The 20,573-nt window shown below is 40.5% G+C and overlaps 2 protein-coding genes and 1 pseudogene across 2 annotated transcripts; 1 reads left to right on the top strand and 2 right to left on the bottom strand.

Moving 5' to 3' along the window:
• Positions 1-1,768: 1,768 nt before the first annotated feature.
• On the bottom strand, positions 1,769-2,701 carry LOC130040182 (olfactory receptor 2G3-like). Its single transcript, XM_056132189.1, has one exon. The coding sequence runs from the start codon at positions 2,699-2,701 to the stop codon at positions 1,769-1,771; it is 933 nt and encodes a 310-aa protein (XP_055988164.1).
• An 8,392-nt stretch (positions 2,702-11,093) lies between these two features.
• Positions 11,094-11,476, top strand: LOC130040343 (uncharacterized; annotated as a pseudogene).
• A 7,352-nt stretch (positions 11,477-18,828) lies between these two features.
• Positions 18,829-19,761, bottom strand: LOC130040474 (olfactory receptor 2G3-like). Its single transcript, XM_056132585.1, has one exon. The coding sequence runs from the start codon at positions 19,759-19,761 to the stop codon at positions 18,829-18,831; it is 933 nt and encodes a 310-aa protein (XP_055988560.1).
• Positions 19,762-20,573: the final 812 nt, after the last annotated feature.

Raw genomic sequence — 20,573 nt, 5'->3', positions numbered from 1 at the left:
CCTCTTATCCATTAAATTTCCATCAACTATTCACTTGTAAAATGAGACTTAGCTAAAGCAATAGCACAGCTGTTAGATCCATTGCCTTGCATCTGCCGACCAGGGTTTGATTCCTCCATCCCTCTCTCAGAGATTCCGGCAAGAGACCAAGAGTATCCTGCCCACACAGCAGAGCCTGTCAAGCTCAACGTGGCCTATTTGATATAGCAAAGTCTCACAAATGAGCCGTTACTGGTGCCCACTTGAGCAAATCAATGAACAATGGGAGGACAGTGCTACTGTGCTACAAAATGAGACTGAGATAAGAAATAGAGGAAGTGAGATAAGGAAAGAGGTGCATTTAATGGATTATTGAGAAGGAGGAAGAAAGCAATAACGAACTTTAGATCTATCATGGAAACTGATGTACATTCATACACTTCACAAAAAGAAAATCCGGCTTGGGAGTTACAAAGATTACACTTTGACTCTCTGTTCTCTCAGCAAAAACATTTTTGTTTTATTTCTTCAAGAATCTTCCAAAGATATTCTATTTTCCTTCTTTTCTTGCCTCTAATTAAGTATCTAAATTTTTCACTCTTAGTTTTGCCTACTCTCATATTTTATTTAACTCTAGCTATCTGTGACTCTTCGTTGTCATAATAAAATGAACTCCAATTTCACAAATGTTTGAAGAACACATTTTAATTCTTTACTTTCACTTAGTGTTCTGCTCTTTCCCGTTCAGTCGCAAAATCTTGCAAACAGTGTATTTATTCTTTTATACAATGAGCCCTAAGTTATTGCCAGCAAGTTCTTGGAAACAGAAATTTTATGTAAAAGTTTGATTAAAGAATTTTGAATAATTGAATAATTCAATTTGTCTGATATTGGCAAAGTTTTCTGTTTATTATATAACAAAAAAGTGAAGTTGAACATCAAATCACAAATCACAAATCATCCTGTTATTCGTCGATTGCCTCGAGCAGGCCCCAGTAACATCTCTTTCATCCTAGCCCTGAGATTATATTCAAGGCTCTTTAGGAGAATGAGACCCATCATTGTTACTGGTATTTGGCATATTGGGTACGCCATGGGGAGTTTGCCAGACTCTGCCGTGTGGGCAGGCTACATTCGGTAGCCTGCCAGTTTGTCCAAAGTAGGAGTGAGATAATAAGATGTCATAATAAGAAGTTGAACATAAGAAAGTTATTAGAAAAACTTCTCTACTTTTTAGTGGACAATCCTTAATAAAACTTGGGCCTCTATTCCTGAACACTACAACTACCAGAAAGTAAAAAATTCACAGCTCATATGTACAACACATTTTTCTCTTTTTGATTTTAAAATAGAATTTCCATAGTACTGAAAGATATAACCTGTGTTTCTTAATACAAACTATAACTGATCACATCAGATACTATTTTGCTTTATTTCAATATAATACTAATTTTATTATTTCTCCTTTATTCCTATTCCATCAATTTATTTCACCTAGAGTTAACAAATAAATTATACTTAAAATATATGCTTGTAAATGAGTTTTAACTTGAGAATGATTTTAAAAATTCATTTTTAATCTTTCAATTTCTATCTTTTGTACATGGACACAACATACACATTCATACAAATGAAGGTCCATGACCTTCCAAGGTAAATATAAGTGTTTTTTTTCAAAGCCCTGTTATTTATACTGTATGTACAGGCAGAAAAATGGTAAACAGGTATATTCTATATGCAAGAGCAATTGTCTGATGATAGATCTTAAGTCACTTTCTAGCTAAGAAAGTCAGTTCTTGTCTATTCTCAACAATCTCCTCATAGCTCCCTTCACATCCTTATTCCTGAGAGTATATATGAGGGGATTGAGGGTGGGAGTTAAAACTCCATAAAAGAGTGTAAGGAACTTTCCGTCGACATAGCCATAGTATTTCTGTGGTTTGATGTATATGACCGAGCCGGTCCCAAAGAAGAATGACACCACTATTAGATGAGAACCACAGGTCCCTAGAGCCTTACGCCAAGCTTGGACTGACTTAAGTTTTGTCACTGCTTGCACAATGAGTCCATAGGAGAGCAGTATCAATAACATAGGAATAAGGATGAGAACTAGTGTGGCCACAAAAAGCTGAACCTCATTTGCATGTATATCAACACATGCTAACTTGACTATGGCAGGCACCTCACATAAGAAGTGATCCAGATGGTGACGCCCACATCGAGGAAGCCGAAGGGTGATGGTGCCTTGAATAAGACTATTTCCTATTCCACTCACCCATGCCATTCCTGCTAGGGCCTTGCAAAAGGAGGGGTGCATGATGGTGGTGTAATTGAGAGGTTTGCACACAGCGACATAGCGATCAAATGCCATGATAGTCAGGATAATACATTCCGTGGAACCCAGGGACAGGAACACGTAGAGTTGGATGGCGCAGCCCGTCCAGGTGATGGTCTTGGCTGGACCCTTCAAATTCCACAGTAACTGAGGGACAGCACTGGTGGTGAAGCCCAGGTCAAGTAAGGAGAGGTTGGTGAGGAAGAAATACATGGGTGTGTGGAGTTTGGCATCCAGGCGGGACACCAGGATGATTGCTGAGTTCCCAACAATCGTCAGAAGGTAGGAGACCAAAACCACCACAAAGAGAATAAACTCCAATCGGGGCTGGTCTGAGAATCCGAGCAAGACAAGATACCCATCATCTGTTTCATTGTTTTGTTCCATTGGTCTGTTGGGATAAAAAAGATAAAAAGGACACAGGGATCTTTATCAAAAACAAAAACAGTATTCTTTTTATTATATTTCTTGTCTCAATACACATTATATCCATTTCCTATTTCTTGATAATTATCATAAAGCTTCTGGATTAAGTTATGCAATTTTGCTAGTAGAAGAGGAAGTAAAGGAAGATGCAAAAGGACACTAATGCACAAATGCTTTGATTAAAAAGACACTTAGTAAAAAAATAAAAGAAAGAAAATGGTTTAAAATAATGTTTGGGTATCCCCCTATCTCTGGGAACTCAACAGTGATGCCCATAACACACCTCTGACTGGTGCCAGATAATCTCATCATGGGCCACCTTCCAGAGTCGCATGTTCTTCTCTCCTAGAAGGGAGTATAACATGACACTTGTCATAACCATACTGCCAGACCTCATTCCAGGCTGTTTCACTCGGGGCAACCTGGTGGGGAGGCTGGGGAGTGGTGAGACATCTTGTAGTCCCAAGGGACCCAGCCCTGGCAGCCAAAAACCTCCAGAACTCAACTGTTGCCCAGCTCATCAATGCTCCCAATATTTGGGTCTAGCCCCACCCACAAGTGAACCTATTCCTGGACATTTCATACCTCATACCACCCATATTCCAAGAGTACTGCACCACATTTGTTGTAGTTCAAAGTACGAGGAAATCTATTTTTATTTCCTCCTACTTTGAACTACATATTTTTTCATATATATATATATATATATATATATATATATATATATATATATATACACACAAGGCTTAACTTTTAACAGCATGTTAGTGACCTCTTATAGAATGGCTTAATCGCTCCTGAGTGAAATACAACAGTCTTCAACTCTTCCCTATAACAAAACTTTTTGAGAATTTTCAGTGGGTTTTCATAACAAACAATACAAAACATCTTATTTCGGTTCTCCTTTGAGAAATGGCTGGGGTTCAGAATGGAAACATTTGAAATATGGTGGTGGAAAGGTGTAATAGTGGCGGATTGGTAATTTAATATTAAGTGTAATAAAATATTGTGAACTACTTTATAGCAGAGAAGGTATGGTGTTTGTCTTGCATGCGGCAGACCTGCCGACCTGGCCGACCCAAGTTCGATTCCTCTGCCGCCCCTCTCGGAGAGCCTGGCAAGCTACCAAGAGTATCTTGCCTGGACGGCAAAGCCTGGCAAGCTACCCCTGACGTATTCCATGTGCCAAATACAGTAACAACAAGTCTCACAATGGAGACGTTACTGGGCCCGCTCGAGCAAATCGATAAACAGCAGGAGAACTATGGTATAGGACAGTGCTACAGTGCTACTTATAAAATTTAAAAAATTAAATAATAATAATAATTTTTGAGATGTACAGGGATTTAGGTACTTCCGTTGCATGCATTTGACCCCAGTGGTTTCCTGACACCACACCCAGATGGCCCCTCAAGAGTGGTATCTGAACACAGAGCCAGGAGCTAGCCTGGAGCACCACCAGGTGTGGACCAAATCCCCCAAAAAAGATCAAATTAAAAACAATAAGTTCAAAGATCCACATAGATGCCTTAGCAATAAAGTCACTGTCACTGTCACTGTCCTCCCATTGTTCATCAATTTGCTCGAGCAGGCCTTCTAATGGCTCCATTGTTACACTTGTTACTGTGTTTGCATATCAAATACCTCAAGGGTAGCTTGCTAGGCTTTTCTGTTTCGGGGGAGATACTCTCGGTAGCTTGCTGTGCTTTCCAAAAGGGGTGGAGGAATCCAACCTGGGTCTGCCGGTAGGGTCAGGTCGGCCATGTGCAAGGCTAACGCCCTACTCGCCATGCTATTACTCCAGCCCAGCAATAAAGTATGTGCTTAAAAGCTTGTGGGGTCCTGGGTTCAATCTCCAGTGGAGAATTTGGGGAGAAAAATATAAAAACTCACCCATACACATGCATAGAAGAAGCATTGGCATTCTGCCACCTGTTAAAAATTGTTCTGTGTAATAAAATTTGTGAAGTATAAGATATTGGTTCATGTCTATCCCCTTACCTTTTTTAATATACTAATCTGTGTATCTTTTATCTTTTGTTTTTGTTTTTGCATCACATCCAGTGTTGCTCAGGGTTGCTCCTAGTTCTGCACTAAGGAATCTTAGCAGAGATCAGGGAACCATATGGGATGCAGGGGATCAAACCCACTGGCTGCCTGCAGTGTAAACACTCTAGAAGGTTTACTATCACTTTTACAGGCATACATATCTTATTCAATTAATTACTTTTAGAAATAGAAAAAGCTAAAATTGTCATTTAATTCAGCTATGTTTTTAATCCAAAAAAGAAAATTAGGTAAATATAATTCTAGATCTTTATTTACTGTCCTAAATTTTATTTAATTAATGTGTTGAGGAATAATTCACAAATGTAATTAGTAGATTGAAAGTATCCACCAGGATGACTTGATTGTCACTCTCATTAAAGAATGATCACAAACAAGAAAATTAACATGGAGTATCTCATATGTTCAATATCGTTCACTTTTGTATTTGGGGTGTGTTGCATATGCTTAAGTTTTTAATTTGAGTACATTCCAAGTGCACGATATCATTTTATTAACTATGGCCAGCCTGCTGTACCCTTTACTGATATTATCCTCACTTCCTTTTCTCCAGACATTGGATACCACCATTCTATTCTCTTCTCTGTTCCTATGGTATCAGTTTTTTCTCATTTTACACTCCTCATATATGTGATACCATAGAGTATTTGTCTTTCTCTGACTGCTTTATTTCATGTAGCTAATGACGTATCTCTGATTTGTACAGTTTGTTCCGAATGTCGGAATACAAAAGTGATTGCAAAATATGATTGCAAAAATAACTGAGGTATGTATAGAAAACAGATTATCTTAATTAATCCCTTGAAGGACATGTAGGTAATTCTCATTTCTTTCCTTTAGTCCCCTCACACTCCTTTCCCAGATGTTCTCATTCTTATCTATTGTACATAATTTCAATGAACTTGGTCTATGCAGATAGATTTTTGAAATACTGATTTCGATACTAGTATATGTATAAATCAATTTTAAGTCATACTATTTTCCCCCATTGCTGTACCATTTTGCATTCCCTCTAAAATATATAAGGATTCCCTAAATATTTTCATTCTAAAGCTGAATGTTTAAATTTGAATAGCTGTATGTCCAAACCACAAAACCAGTAACACTGGAAACAGGAGATCCAAACCCCAAATTTTACATTGTGTCAGCCAAGGAGTCAGTGTGAGGATTGGGACCAGCCCTAGGGGCACTGGTTGTGGAATATATGCTGGAAAGCTGTGTGTCCAACCTCAATTACTTTAAAAATCACGGTGCTTTAATAAAGTATTTTTTTCATTTTCTAGAATTTTAAAATAAATACATTTGTGTAACTAGTAATAACTTCTCCTCACTGTAGCACTGTAGCACTGTCCTCCCGTTGTTCATCAATTTGCTCGAGAGGACACCAGTAATGTCTCCATTGTGAGACTTGTTGTTACTGTTTTTGACATATTGAATACGCCACGGGGAGCATGCCAGGTTCTGCCTTGCAGGTGGGATATTTTGAGTAGCTCCCAGTCTCTCCAAGAAAGGAAAATCGAACCCGATTCAGCCTTGTGCGAGGCAAACACCCTACCCATGGTGCTATCACTCCAGCCCATATTCACTGAATTTTTTTCCCAGGCTGATTGACCATGTTTATCTAACCTCTACTCAGAATACCAAAAATCATACTATGGAAATTCATATATACCACATATTCCTAATGTTACTTAACAACAAATACTAATTTGTCCTAATCTACATGCCTTAATTCTTATCATTAAAATTTATGCTTCAATTGTTTAAAAACACAGTATGTTCATAGGGCTGGAGAGAGAGTACAGTGTGTAGGGCACTTGCCTTGCACACAGCTGACCCAAATCCACCCCAGCACCTCATATGGTCCCCCAAACCCCACCAGGAGCAATATCTGAACTCAAAGCTATAAGCAAGCCCTGAGCACCACCAGGATGACCCTAAAACAAAAGAGAGAGCAAGAAAGAGAGAGAGAAAACAATAAAACCAAAAAAAATATCAAATGATAGCTCATTAGACCCATTGTTTCTAGAACATAACATAATAATTTTCACACTTTTGAAAATTAGAATCCAAATTAAAGTTGAATTTGTTTAAAGGAATTTAAAATAAATTAGTGTTGACCTGCTACAGGGACAGACTTGCCGGTTGTTTGGGAAAATAGAGACAATCGTGTAGGGATTTGGGTTGGAATATTAAATCCTGAAACAAGTAATCATGGAAAAACTTTGTAAATCACAGTGTTTAAATAAAATTGGGGGAAATTTGAATTTGTTTAAAAGTAATATCTTTTAAAAAATGAATTTACATTTCTCAAACTGAATAAATTTAAGAATTACTAATTCTCTAATTTTCCATCAAATCTCAAGATCACTAAATTTAAATTTAATACAATTTTAGATTTAGGAAATATCATAGAAACAAATTTTTATATTTTCATAAAGAACATAATATTGAGAGAGGTGTTTAGGACTGGACTATTTGTATCCGAATCACTAAGAAAATAAAATTTAATTATTCTCATATTTTTCAAGTACAGTGTTCTAAAATTTTTTAAGCAGTTATAAGGAGTTCTTACAGTAAGACCTTCTCCACTTCTCCACCTCTACACTTACTTATATCTGACTATCTTCCTAACTTGACTAAGTTGAAGACTAGCTATACTTTCTCCATTAGAAATTGGAGATGAAAAGTGGAGGCTTTTGCCCTTTCACAGTTCAAGTCTAAGATTTAAGGGTTAATATTTCTGTGTATGTGGATATAAAGGAAGTGAAGATCTGAGGAATTGAAGAGTCAAAAATTAGTGTTTGTGCTTGTCAAAATAGAGTATATCATGCTCTAAAAAAATTAGTGTTTGTGTATGTGCACTGTAGCACTGTTCTCGCATTGTTGATCGCTTTACTCTACAGGGCTGAGCAACATCTCCATTGTGAGACTTGTTGTTACTGTGTTGGGCATATCGAATACATCACGGGGAGCTTGCCAGGCTCTCCCATGCGAGCGAGATACTTTCAGTAGTTTGCCGGGCTCTCTGAAAGGGGAAAAGGTATTGAACACAGGCCGCACAGGCCGGCCGGGTTGGCCGTGTGCAAGGCAAACGCCCTACCTGCTGTGCTATCATTCGACATCTGTCACCCCATTGATCGTCAGGGTTGATTCGGCTGATCTGGCTGGCTAGGCGGGTGTCCCCTTCCTCCCTCACCGCTCCATGTGCGTCCCTCCCAAAGCTGTGAGCTCGGTCGAAGAGGACGACCTTCCCCGATAGAGACGGACCGGTCTTCGGTCGAGGGTATACGAGTAGCTGCGCTCCCCTGCTAGAACCTCCAAACAAGCTCTCGATTATATATATATATATATATATATATATATATATATATATTTCATTTCATTTCATCATCCTGTTAATCGTCGATTGCCTCGAGCAGGCCCCAGTAACGTCTCTTTCATCCTAGCCCTGAGATTATATTCAAGGCTCTTTAGGAGAATGAGACCCATCATTGTTACTGGTATTTGGCATATTGGGTACGCCACGGGGAGTTTGCCAGACTCTGCCCTGTGGGCAGGCTACATTCGATAGCCTGCAAGTTTGTCCAAAGTAGGAATGAGATAATAAGATATTTATATATATGTATATACACACACATATATATATATAGTCTATATATTCTACCCCAAAACAAGACTGTAAAGTTTATCTTTCCAGACCCTGAAATATGAACAAAAGCTATATTGAGCTATTTGAAAAGGGGAGACATGGGTTAGAAAAAAGATGGTTTTTCTTTGACAATCATTCAACTGCTTTTTGGCAGACATTTCTCTGATTATTCTTGTGATAGGAGCCATGGTAAAGATGCATCAAAGTCAGACCTCAGAATGTACTCCTGGACAAGAATCTATAGATGAGGCTAATTAAGTTGTTCAAGTAGTTGAGTTGGTAATGTGAGTGGAGGCAAAACGAGAGAGAGAGAGAGAGAGAGAGAGAGAGAGAGAGAGAGAGGTGAGAAGGGAAAGCTTACTTACTCCTCTAGGTCACCCCCTTCTGTCTTTTATTTTCGCAACCATGCAGGAAAGAAGGCTGCTGGCATGACTTTAACAAGTTAGAAAGTCTCCCTGAAGTGAATATCTCTGGCCAATGCTTACAAACTGGATGAAAGTAAATATTTCTTAACCAGTAATCCCAGGATAAAATTACATTAGATAAAAATGCTTGGGGACCTGTATCTCCAAGTTACTCATTAAGGTGAAGTTTGAGAATGTCCGGAGCATGGTTTTCCCAGGGGTGAAGTTTAAAAGAATGCAATTTTCAAGTGAACTTTGTTCTGTCTCTGACAAACTATATCAGAGATAGATTCCCTCACCTCATTACCCTTTCCAGGGTATATATTAATATATTCTTTGTAGGGGATGAAAGAAAAGAAAGAGTTGTAGGGAAGCATTGACAACTTTTGGAAAACAGTATGGATGATTCTCAAAAAATTAGAAATTGTGCTCCCAGTTGACCCAGCAATACCATTCCAGAGAATATATCCCAGGGAGGCAAAGAAGTACAGTCGAAATGACATCTGTACTTTGTTCATTGCTGCAATGTTCGTAATAGCCAAAATTTGGAAAAAACCTGAGTGCCCAAGAACAGATGGCTGGTTAAAGAAACTTCGGTACATCTACACAATGGAAAACTATCCAGCTGTTAGAAAAGATAAAGTCATGAAATTTATGTATAAGTAGTTCTACATGGAAAGTATCATGCTAAGTGAAATGAGCCAGAAAGAGAGGGACAGTCAGAAAAAGACTGCACTCACCTACGGAATATAAAATAACAGAATGGGACTTGAACACCCAAGAATAGCTGATTTAAGTACCACGATGTTGGCTCCATGGCTTAGAAGCCAGCAGCATATGCTGGGGGGAAAGACAGCTCAGATAGAGAAGGGAACACCAAGTAAAGGATGTTTGGAGAACTCACTCGGGTTGTGAAATGCATGCTGTAAGTAGACTATAGACCGAACACGATGGCTACTCAATACCTCTAAAGGAAAGAGTGAACAAAAGAGAATGCCTTGCCACAGAGGCGAGGGGCGGGGGATGGTGAAGTTTTGGGAGGGGCTACTGCGATCATTGGTGGTGGGTACTTGATCATTGTACAATTGTAACTCAAGCACAAAAATTTGTAAGTCTACAGCTGTACCTCATGGTGTTCCACTAATTAAAAAGAAAGAAGAAGAAAGAAATTAGGTTAGCAAAAAGGAATCAGGGCCAGAGAGATGTTATGGGGATTAAAGTGCTTGCCTTGCACTGGGTAGATCCCTAGCACTGCATGTGGTCCCCTGAGAATTATAAGGAGTTATACCTGAGCACAGAGCCAGGAGAAAATCCAAAGATTTGGGTGGAGCTCAACATCACTTTCCAAAAGTAAAGAATTCAATTATTTACATAATCAGATAAGTGAGATAATTTTTTTTTTGTAGTTAGGTAAGTTCATTAGTAAGCATAGAACTGAAGATGTGTTTCATCAGTAGAGCACTTTACTTTCCTGTGTGAGGTCCTGAGTTTGATTGCTGGTGCAAAAGAAATCCTTTAACAAGCAAAAATATTTTTAAATTTCTATGAATTTTTACCACTTAAGTGCCTGTACTCTGGCTTATTAACGTATGCATCAAATTTATTTGAAGCTCAGTATTATTGATCATTGATTTTATTGACGTTTTCCTTGTCTTTTTTCTTTCTCTTTTCCAGTGTGTTTTATGCTTATGCTGTTTTTATTTAGGCACTGTGATTTTAAAAGTTGCTGACAAGAGGGCTTCAGGCATACAGTGTTCTAACACCAGTCCCACCACCAGTGTCCACATTCCTCCACCAATGACCCCAGTTTCCCTCCCACTCCCTCACCCTCTCTCCTTGACAGGCACATTCTTAAGTTTAACTTTAGTATTGATTGTAGTGTCTCAGATATATACATTTAGTATTTTGTACTCCAGAATTGGTGAACACTCCTTGTTTTGTTCCTATATTTGCTCCAGACTATCTCATCTGGCATCACCACCTCCTTTATCTCTCCTTCCCTAGTGGTTTTTCTTTTTGTTTGTTTTGTTTTGTAATCTAGGACCAAGGGTCCTGGAGAACCCGGCAAGCTACAGAGGATATCCAGTCCACACGGCAGAGACTGGCAAGCCACCCATGAGATACCAAATATGCCAACAACAGTAGCTAAAATGGATCTCATTTCCCTAACCTTGAAGGAGTCTCCAGCTGAGTTGGGAAGGAGAGGACTCCTACTAAACAGATGATGTGCATGTCCACAGACGGAAAGGCACCCGCAAGCAGCTGACGACCAAGGCGGCCCGCAAGAGCATGCTGGCCACGGGCGGCATCAAGAAGCCGCACCGCTACCGGCCCGGCACTGTGGCGCTGCACGAGATCTGCTGCTACCAGAAGTCCACAGAGCTGCTCATCCGCAAGTTGCAGTTCCAGTGGCTGGTGCACAAGATCGTGCAGGACTTCAAGACCGACCTGCGCTTCCAGAGCTCGGCCGTCATGGCGCTGCAGGAGGCGTGTGAGGCCTACCTGGTGGGGCTCTTCGAGGACACCAACCTCTGCGCCATCCATGCCAAGCGCGTCACCATCATGCCCAAGGACATCCAGCTGGCCCGCCGCATCCGCGGAGAGAGGGCGTAAAGTTTACAATGCTAAAATCCCAGGACGAGGACAAGTGGAGATGCTACTGGTGCCCGCTCGAGTAAAATCAATGATGAATGGGATGACAGTGACGGGGCCAAGAGTATGCCCATCTTTTCTACCTTCTATTCCCTTGACATGGCATTCTATAGATCATAAATTAATAATAACATGTATTTGTTCTTATCCTTCTGACTTCACTCAACAGGAGATTCTCCAGTTCCATCCAAGTTGAATCAAATTGCATGATTTCATCCTTCCTTGTGGCTGTTTAGTTTATATAACACAGCTTCATTATCCAAGCATCCATTATTGGACACCTGGGTTGTTTCCATAGCCTGGCTATTGAAATAGTGACTGCAACAAACACAGTTATGCATATCATATATCTTCTTGAATGAATGTTTTGTTCTTAGGGGTAGATACCAAGAAGTATAATCAGAATCCTTGGGAGTTCTTTTTAGACTGTTTTTGAAGAATCTCCATATTGTTTTCCATAAGGGCTGAAATAGAAAACATTCCCACCAGCAGTGTGTGAGAGATTTTTTTTTTTACCACATCCTTGCCAACACAGGTTGTTCGCATTCTTTTTGATATGTGTCATTCTCACAGGCATGATATGATCTCTTAGTGTCTAATAAGTCCTTGAAGAATGTCATTAGAATTTTGATGAGAATTACAGTGAATCTAAACTTTTGGCATAGGATGGTCAGTTTGACTTTACCAAATCTTCCAATCCATGCACTTGAAATAGTTTTCCACTTCTTGGTGTCCTCTAATATATCTTTCAATTATGGCTTGCAATTTCCAATATCACTTGCATCACTTGTGATCATCGATTTGCTCAAGCAGACACCAGTAATGTCTCCATTCGTCCCTGTCGTGTGCAAATGCAGCCCAGTGGCATCTGCTCGCTTCAGGAATACCAAGAGCCTCAATCCATTTGTAAAGGGTTTTGATGAAGAAGTCTGATCATCTCGTTAGTGGGCAGTCACACGGTCTTTTGACCTCCCGTGGAATCCAATCAGTAACAGCTCTAGTTCAGTGGTCATCTATAAATCATATTACATGTCTGGCCCATCTGATTTTAGACACCTTGGCAAAGGAGGCAGTGTCCCTGATCTTCGATCATCGACGGAGGTCAGAACTCTGGATTCCTTGTCTCACTTGAGTGAAGCGTGATACTGCAAGCATAGCTCTTTTGATTCCTCTTTGAGATACACAAATAGAGTTCTTATCCTGTTTTCATAGGGCCCAGGTCTCTGAGGTGTATGTCAGTGCAGGAAGAATGGTGGAATTGAAAAGATGTGCCCCGAGCCGGAGGTTCTTCGTCCCCTTAACAACTTCTTCTATGCTCTTGACAGCGTTCCATGCTGCTCTCTTCCTCCTGCACAGTTCTGGCACCAAGTGATTCCTCATGTTGAGTTCTCGACCCAGGTACACATACCTGCTGCATTCAGAGATGTTTGTTCCATTGAGAGCAAATGGAATGTCAGGAACTAGTTCATTTTTCATGAACATTGTCTTGGAGATTCAGCTGCAGTTTGAACTTTCCAAACTCATGGTCAAAGTCGGCCAGCATTCGTGCCCTCTTGGTGAATGTTTGGTGTTATTAGAACAATGTCATTAGTGAAGTGGAGGTGGTATAGTTGCCGACCATCTGTAATCACTTCCATTTCTTCCCATTCCAGTTGCCATATGACGTTTTCGAGAGTGGCACTGAAGAGTTTTGGTGAAATGCTATCACCCTGTAGAACCCCCTCTCTTTACATCATTGATCATTTCCTTGTAGAATGATGACATCCTGGTGGTAATACAGCTCACGGAGGATCCTGATATACTGTATTTGAATGTCCTGTTTGGCTAGGGCTTCGATAACTGCTTCAGTCTCAACGGAATCAAAGGCCTTCTGGAAATTGATGAATGTTAGATAGAGTGGCATCTTGAACTCTTGCAAAAACTCAATGAGTTTGGTTATCGTGTGGATATGGTCGATCATGCTGAATATTTTTCAGAACCTGGCTTGCTCAAATGGTTGTCCTTCATCTAGTGTTCTGCCAATCCTATTCAGGATGACTCGAGTGAACACCTTGTAGATGACGGATATCAGGCAGATCAGGTGATACTTGCTAATGACATGGATGTTTCCCTTCTTATACAACAGGATGGTCCTGCTGGTTTTCCACTGAGATGGAAACTTGCATTCAGACAGGTAGCGTATGAAGAGTGGAGCCAGTATATTGACGAGAACTGATGGCAGATTCTTCAGGTGTTCGGGTCTGACCTTGTCTGGACCTGGTGCTCTATGCTTCTTTACTGATGAAATGGCATGTGGGATTTGGAAGGGAGAACATTGGGAATGATATATCCATCCTGCAGAATTTGGTATTTGGGCAGGTGGACATGGCTATCAAGGGGATTTGAGTAGAAGTCATGGATAATCTTCTCTATTGTCCCTCTGGAAGTTATGATCAATCCATCTGGATGTCGGAGGGCAGTCATCTTTGTCTTATAGTTGGCGAAGAACATGCAGGCATCGTGGATATATTATATATATACATATATATAAAACATATTTTTTCAATATATGTTCTTTTTGCTTTTATTAAACTAATTCATAATTTGTTTGACATTTCAAAGTATTTTTATGGAATCTTTTTCCTTATTTCTCTCCTTTACTTCTTTATATGTATAAGGGAAATGCAACTGATTTTTCTTTACTAATTTGATTTTGTAATATTCTTCTTTGTTGTATTTGTTTACTGTTCCTAAGGTTTTTAATTGAGTCATTGTGGTCTTCTGTATATATTATCAAGGAATTTACAAATAGTGAGAAAATAAATTTCTTCTCCATCTTATGTCCTTTTTATTTTTATTTCTTCTTCTTGCCTAATTGTTGTAGCAAGGAATTCATAAGCTATATTCAAATAAGAGTAGAAAAAGTGGATCACTTTGCCTTGCACTTGATATGAAAGGAAAGGCTTTCAGATTTTTGTTGCTGTTCATTATGATAATGGTGATAGAATTATTGCAAATAGTCTTTACTATCTTGAGGTATATTCACAAGATGACTGCCCTCCGACGTCCTGATGGATCCATCACATCCTCCAGAACGGCAATGGAGAAGATTATCCATGACTTCTACTCAAATTTCTTCGATAGCCATGTCCACTTGCCAACATACCAAATTCCACAGGATGGATATGTCATTCCCAACGTTCTCCCTTCCGAAATCCGACATGCCATTTCGTCGGTAAAGAAACAAACAGCACCCGGCCCAGACAAGGTCAGACCTGAACACCTGAAGAACCTGCCGTCAGTACTCATCAATACACTGGCTCGGCTCTTCACACGCTACCTGTCTGAATGCAAGGTTCCGTCCCAATGGAAAACCAGCAGGACCGTACTACTGTTCAAAAAGGGAAACATCCATGACATTGGCAACTATCGCCCGATCTGCCTATTGTCTGTCATCTACAAGTTGTACACTCGAGTCATCCTAAATAGGATTGGCAGAACACTAGATGAAGGACAACCATGCGAGCAAGCAGTGTTCCGCAAAGGATTCAGCACCATCGACCATATCCACACGATAACCAGCTCATTGAGGTTTCTCGGGAGTTCAAGATGCCACTCTGCTTAACGTTCATTGATTTAAAGAAGGCCTTTGATTCTGTTGAGACGGAAGCGGTCATTGAAGCCCTAGCCAATCAGGGCATTCAAGCCCAATACATCAGGATCCTCCGTGAGCTGTATTGCGGATTCACTACCAGGATCTCACCATTCTACAAAGAAGTGATCATTTATGTCAAGAGAGGGGTGCGGCAGGGTGATACCATTTCACCAAAACTCTTCAGTGCCACCCTCGAGAACATCATGCGACGACTGGAATGGGAAGGAATGGGAGTGAAGATAGATGGTCGGCAACTACACCACCTCCGCTTTGCTGATGACATTGTTTGAATAACACCAAACATCAGCCAAGCGGCACAAATGCTGGCCGACTTTGACCGTGAGTGTGGAAAGGTAGGACTACAGCTGAATCTTACGAAGACAATGTTTATGAGAAACAGCCTTGTTCCTGACGCCCCATTCGCTCTCAATGGAACGACCATCTCCAAATGCAACAGCTATGTGTACCTAGGTCGAGAGGTCAACATGACAAATGACCTGGCACCCGAGCTGCGCAGGAGGAAGAGAGTGGCTTGGAACGCCTTCAAGAACGTCGAAGAAATAGCTAAGAGGACAAAGAACCTCCGGTTCCGGGCACATCTCTTTGATTCCACTGTTCTTCCTGCATTAACATATGCCTCAGAGACCTGGGCCCTACGCAAACAAGATGAGAACGCCATTCAGGTCTCCCAAAGAAGAATAGAAAGAGCTATGCTTGGAATATCACGTTTCACTCAAATTAGAGAACAAATCCGGAGTTCTGACATCCGTCGACGATCAAGGATCAGGGACGCTGTCTCATTTGCCAAGGTGTTGAAAATCAGATGGGCTGGTCACGTAATGAGATTTAAAGACGACCGCTGGACTAGAGCTGTTACTGACTGGATTCCACAGGATGTCAAAAGACCGCGTGGCCGCCCACCTACCAGATGGTCAGACTTCTTCGTCAAGATCATGAACGATCGGTTTGAGGCCCTTCATGTTCCCGGAGCGAACAGATGCCATTGGGCTACACTAGCACGCGACAGGGACAAATGGAGACGTTACTGGCGCCCGCTCAAGCAAATCGACAACTAACGGGAAGTTAAGTGATTAAGTGATTAAGTGATTCACAAGATATATATTCTCAAGGTATAAAAGTATAGGGATATAAGGTACATATCTTTATATCCCTATCTTTTGGTGGAAGTTTTATCATATATGGATGCTTAGTTTTCTTGTGAAAAGCTTTCAGTGTCAACTAATATCATTCATATTATTTCATACTTCCTTTTGTTTATATAATAAAGTACATGGATTGATTCATATATATTGAACCATCCTTGCATCCCTGTGATAATTCCTACTTGATCATGGTGTGTGATTCTTTTAACACAATGTTGGATTTGGTTAGCTAAGATTCTATACTGTAATAACATAGACACTCAGACCAATCAACAGAAAATTTTTGATCACTTTTAAAAAATAAAGTAGTTTGTATCAACAGGAAATTACAATCAATTAAAAATTTTCACTAGCAGTTAATAGAAAGAATACAAAATCAGCTCTGTCCAGAGCCTTCCCCGCCCCCACTTCCCAGGCCGGGCCCCCTCTCCCCTGACAAATGCCTATGTGCTCCATGTTCCAGTGTCAGGCTTTGCTCCCTGGGACAGGTTGGTGAAGTCCCTGCCTGAAGGCCCCAAATACAGTGCAGCAGGGTTCGTGGCCTCCGCAGAGTGGGTGTGGCCTCCTCTTCTCCATTAAATTTCCATCAAATATTCACATGTAAGATGAGACTTAGCTGAAGCAATAGCACACGCTGACCCAGGTTTGATTCCTCCATCCCTCTCACAGAGAGTCTGGCAAGGCAGGAGAGAGTATCCTGCCCACACACAGAGCCTGGCAAACTCAATGTGGCCTATTTGTTATGCGAAAAAACAGTAACAAAAACTTTCACAAATGAGCTGTTACTGGTGCCCCCTTGAGCAAAATCAATGAACAATGGGAGGACAGTGCTACCGTGCTACAAAATAAGATGGAGATAAGAAATAGAGGAAGTGAGAAAAGGAAAGAAGGTGGATTTTCTGGAATATTGAGAAGGAGGAAGAAAGCAATAATGAACTTTAGATCTATCATGGGAAACTGATGTACACTCATACCCTGCACTAAAAGAAGAAAATTAGGCTTGGGAGTTACAAAGATTACTTTGACTCTCTGTTCTCTCAGCAAAAACATTTTTGTTGTATTTCTCCAAGAATCTTCCAAAGATATTCTATTTTCCTTCTTTTCTTGCCTCTATTATCTAAATTTTTCACTCTTAGTTTTGCCTATTCTGTCATATTTTATTTAACTCTGGCTGGAGCTATAGCACAGCGGTAGGGCTTTTGCCTTACAAGCGGCCAACATGGCCGACCCGAGTTTGATTCCTCCGCCCCTCTCGGAGAGCCCAGCAAGCTACCGAGAGTATTCGATATGCCAGACACAGTAACAACAAAGTCTCCAATGGAGACGTTACTGGGCCCGCTCGAGCAAATCGACGATCAACGGGAGGGCCTTTACCTTACCTTTACCTAGCTATCTGTGACTCTTCATTCTCATAAATGAACTCCAATTTACAAATGTTTGAAGAATACATATTTTAATCTTTTATTTCCACTTAGTGTTCTGCTCTTTCCCGTTCAGTCACAAAATCTTGCAAACTGTATATTCATTCTTTTATACACTGAGCCCTCAGTTATTGCCAGCAAGTTCTTGAAACAGAAATTTTATGTAAAGGTTTTTATTAAAAATTTTTGAATAATTGAATAATTCAATTTGTCCAATATTAGCCAAGTGTTCTGTTTATCATGTGACAAAAAAAATGAAGTTGAACATAGGAAAGTTATTAGAAAAACGTCTCTACTTTTTAGAGGACAATCGTTAATAAAACTTGGGCCTCTATTCCTTAACACTACAACTACCAGAAAATAAAAAAATTCACAGCTCATATGTACAACATATCTTTTCTCTTTTTGATATTAAAATAGAATTTCCATAGTAATGAAAGATATAACCTGTGCTTCTTAATACAAACTATAACTGATTACATTAGATACTATTTGCTTTAATTCAATATAATAATAATTTTATTATTTACCCTTTATTCCTATTCCATCAATTTATACAACCTAGAGTTATCCAATAAAATATAAGGTAAAGGTAAAGGCCCTCCCGTTGATCGTCGATTTGCTCGAGCGGGCCCAGTAACGTCTCCATTGGAGACTTTGTTGTTACTGTGTCTGGCATATCGAATACTCTCGGTAGCTTGCCGGGCTCTCCGAGAGGGGCGGAGGAATCGAACTCGGGTTGGCCATGTTGGCCGCTTGTAAGGCGAATGCCCTACCCACTGTGCTATCACTCCAGCCCTTAAAATATATACTTGTAAATGAGTTTTAACTTGAGAATGATTTTAAAACTTATTTTTTTACTCTCAATTTTTATCTTTTGCACATGCACACACTTAAGTGATTAAGTGACATGCACACAACATATACATTCATACAAACGAAGTTCAATGATCCTTCGAGGTGAATATAAGTGTTTTTTTCAAAATCCTGTTATTTATACTCTTTGTACGTACAGAAAAATAATTAGCGGGTATATTCTATATGCAAGAGCAATTGTCTGATGATAGATCTTAAGTCACTTTCTAGCTAAGAAAGTCAGTTCTTGTCTATTCTCAACAATCTCCTCATAGCTCCCTTCACATCCTTATTCCTGAGAGTATATATGAGGGGATTGAGGGTGGGAGTTAAAACTCCATAAAATAGTGTAAGGAACTTTCCATCGACATAGCCATAGTATTTTTGTGGTTTGATGTATATGACTGAGCTTGTCCCGAAGAAGAAGGACACCACTATTAGGTGAGAACCACAGGTGCCTAGTGCCTTACGCCAAGCCTGAGCTGACTTAAGTTTTGTCACTGCTTGCACAATGAGTCCATAGGAGAGCAGTATCAATGACATAGGAATAAGGATGAGAACTAGTGTGGCCACAAAAAGCTGAACCTCATTTGCATGTGTGTCAACACATGCCAACTTGACTATGGCAGGCACCTCACATAAGTAGTGATCCAGATGGTGACGCCCACATCGAGGAAGCCGAAGGGTGATGGTGCCTTGGATAAGACTATTTCCTATTCCACTCACCCATGCCATTCCTGCTAGGGCCTTGCAGAAGGAGGGGTGCATGATGGTGGTGTAATTGAGAGGTTTGCACACAGCGACATAGCGATCAAATGCCATGATAGTCAGGATAATGCATTCTGTGGAACCCAGGGACAGGAACACATAGAGTTGTATGGCGCAGCCAGTCCAGGTGATGGTCTTGGCTGGTCCCTTCAAATTCCACAGTAACTGAGGGACAGCACTGGTGGTGAAGCCCAGGTCAAGTAAGGAGAGGTTGGTGAGGAAGAAATACATGGGTGTGTGGAGTTTGGCGTCCAGGCGGGACACCAGGATGATGGCTGAGTTCCCAACAATCGTCAGAAGGTAGGAGACCAAAACCACCACAAAGAGAATAAACTCCAATCGGGGCTGGTCTGAGAATCCGAGCAAGACAAAATATCCATCATCTGTTTCATTGCTTTGTTCCATTGGTCTGTTGGGATAAAAAAAAAAAAGAGAGAAAATGAACACAGAGAATTTTATCCAAAAAAAAAGTATTCTTTTTATTATTAATTTTGTTTTAATACACATTAAACGGCTGGAACAATAGCACAGAGAGTAGGACATTTGCCTTGCATGTGGCCAACCTGGGTTCGATTCCTCTGTCCCTCTTGGAGAGCCCCACAATTACCTAGAGTACCCTGCCCACATGGAAGAGCCTGCCTTGCTACCCAATTCATATTCGTTACGCCGAAAACATTAACAACAAGTCTCAGAATGGAGACGAGACTCGTGCCCGCTTGAACAAATCAATGAACAACAGGAGGACAGTGCTACATGGTACACATTAGATCCATTTGCTATTTCTTGATAATTATCATTAAATTTCCTGGTTTGAGTTATGCAATTTTGCTAGTAGAATAGCACGTAAAGGAAGATACATAGACTAATGCACAAATGCTTTGATTAAAAAGAAACTCAGGTGAAAAAAAATAAAGATTTTAAAGTAATGTTTGGGTATCCCCCTATCTCCAACAACCTAGCAGTGATGCCCATAAGCCTCTTCTGACTGGCGCCAGGTAATCTCATCATGGGCCACCATACAGATTCACGATTTCTTCTCTCCCAGAAGAAAGGATAACACAACACTCGCCATAACCATGCCGCCGGACCTCGTGCAAGGCTGTTTCACTCGAGGCATCCTGGAACAGGGTGGGTGAGACCCCTCCCTGTCCCAAGGGACCAAGTCCTGGCAGCCGAAAACCTCCAGAACTCAGCCACTGCTCAGCTCACAGATGCTC

Source organism: Sorex fumeus, unplaced genomic scaffold (assembly GCF_029834395.1).
Source record: "Sorex fumeus unplaced genomic scaffold, SorFum_2.1 ptg000094l, whole genome shotgun sequence".
In the NCBI taxonomy this organism is placed as follows: Eukaryota; Metazoa; Chordata; class Mammalia; order Eulipotyphla; family Soricidae; genus Sorex; species Sorex fumeus.
Note: the sequence above shows the minus strand (reverse complement) of the source record. Positions and strands in the feature narration are given on the sequence as shown.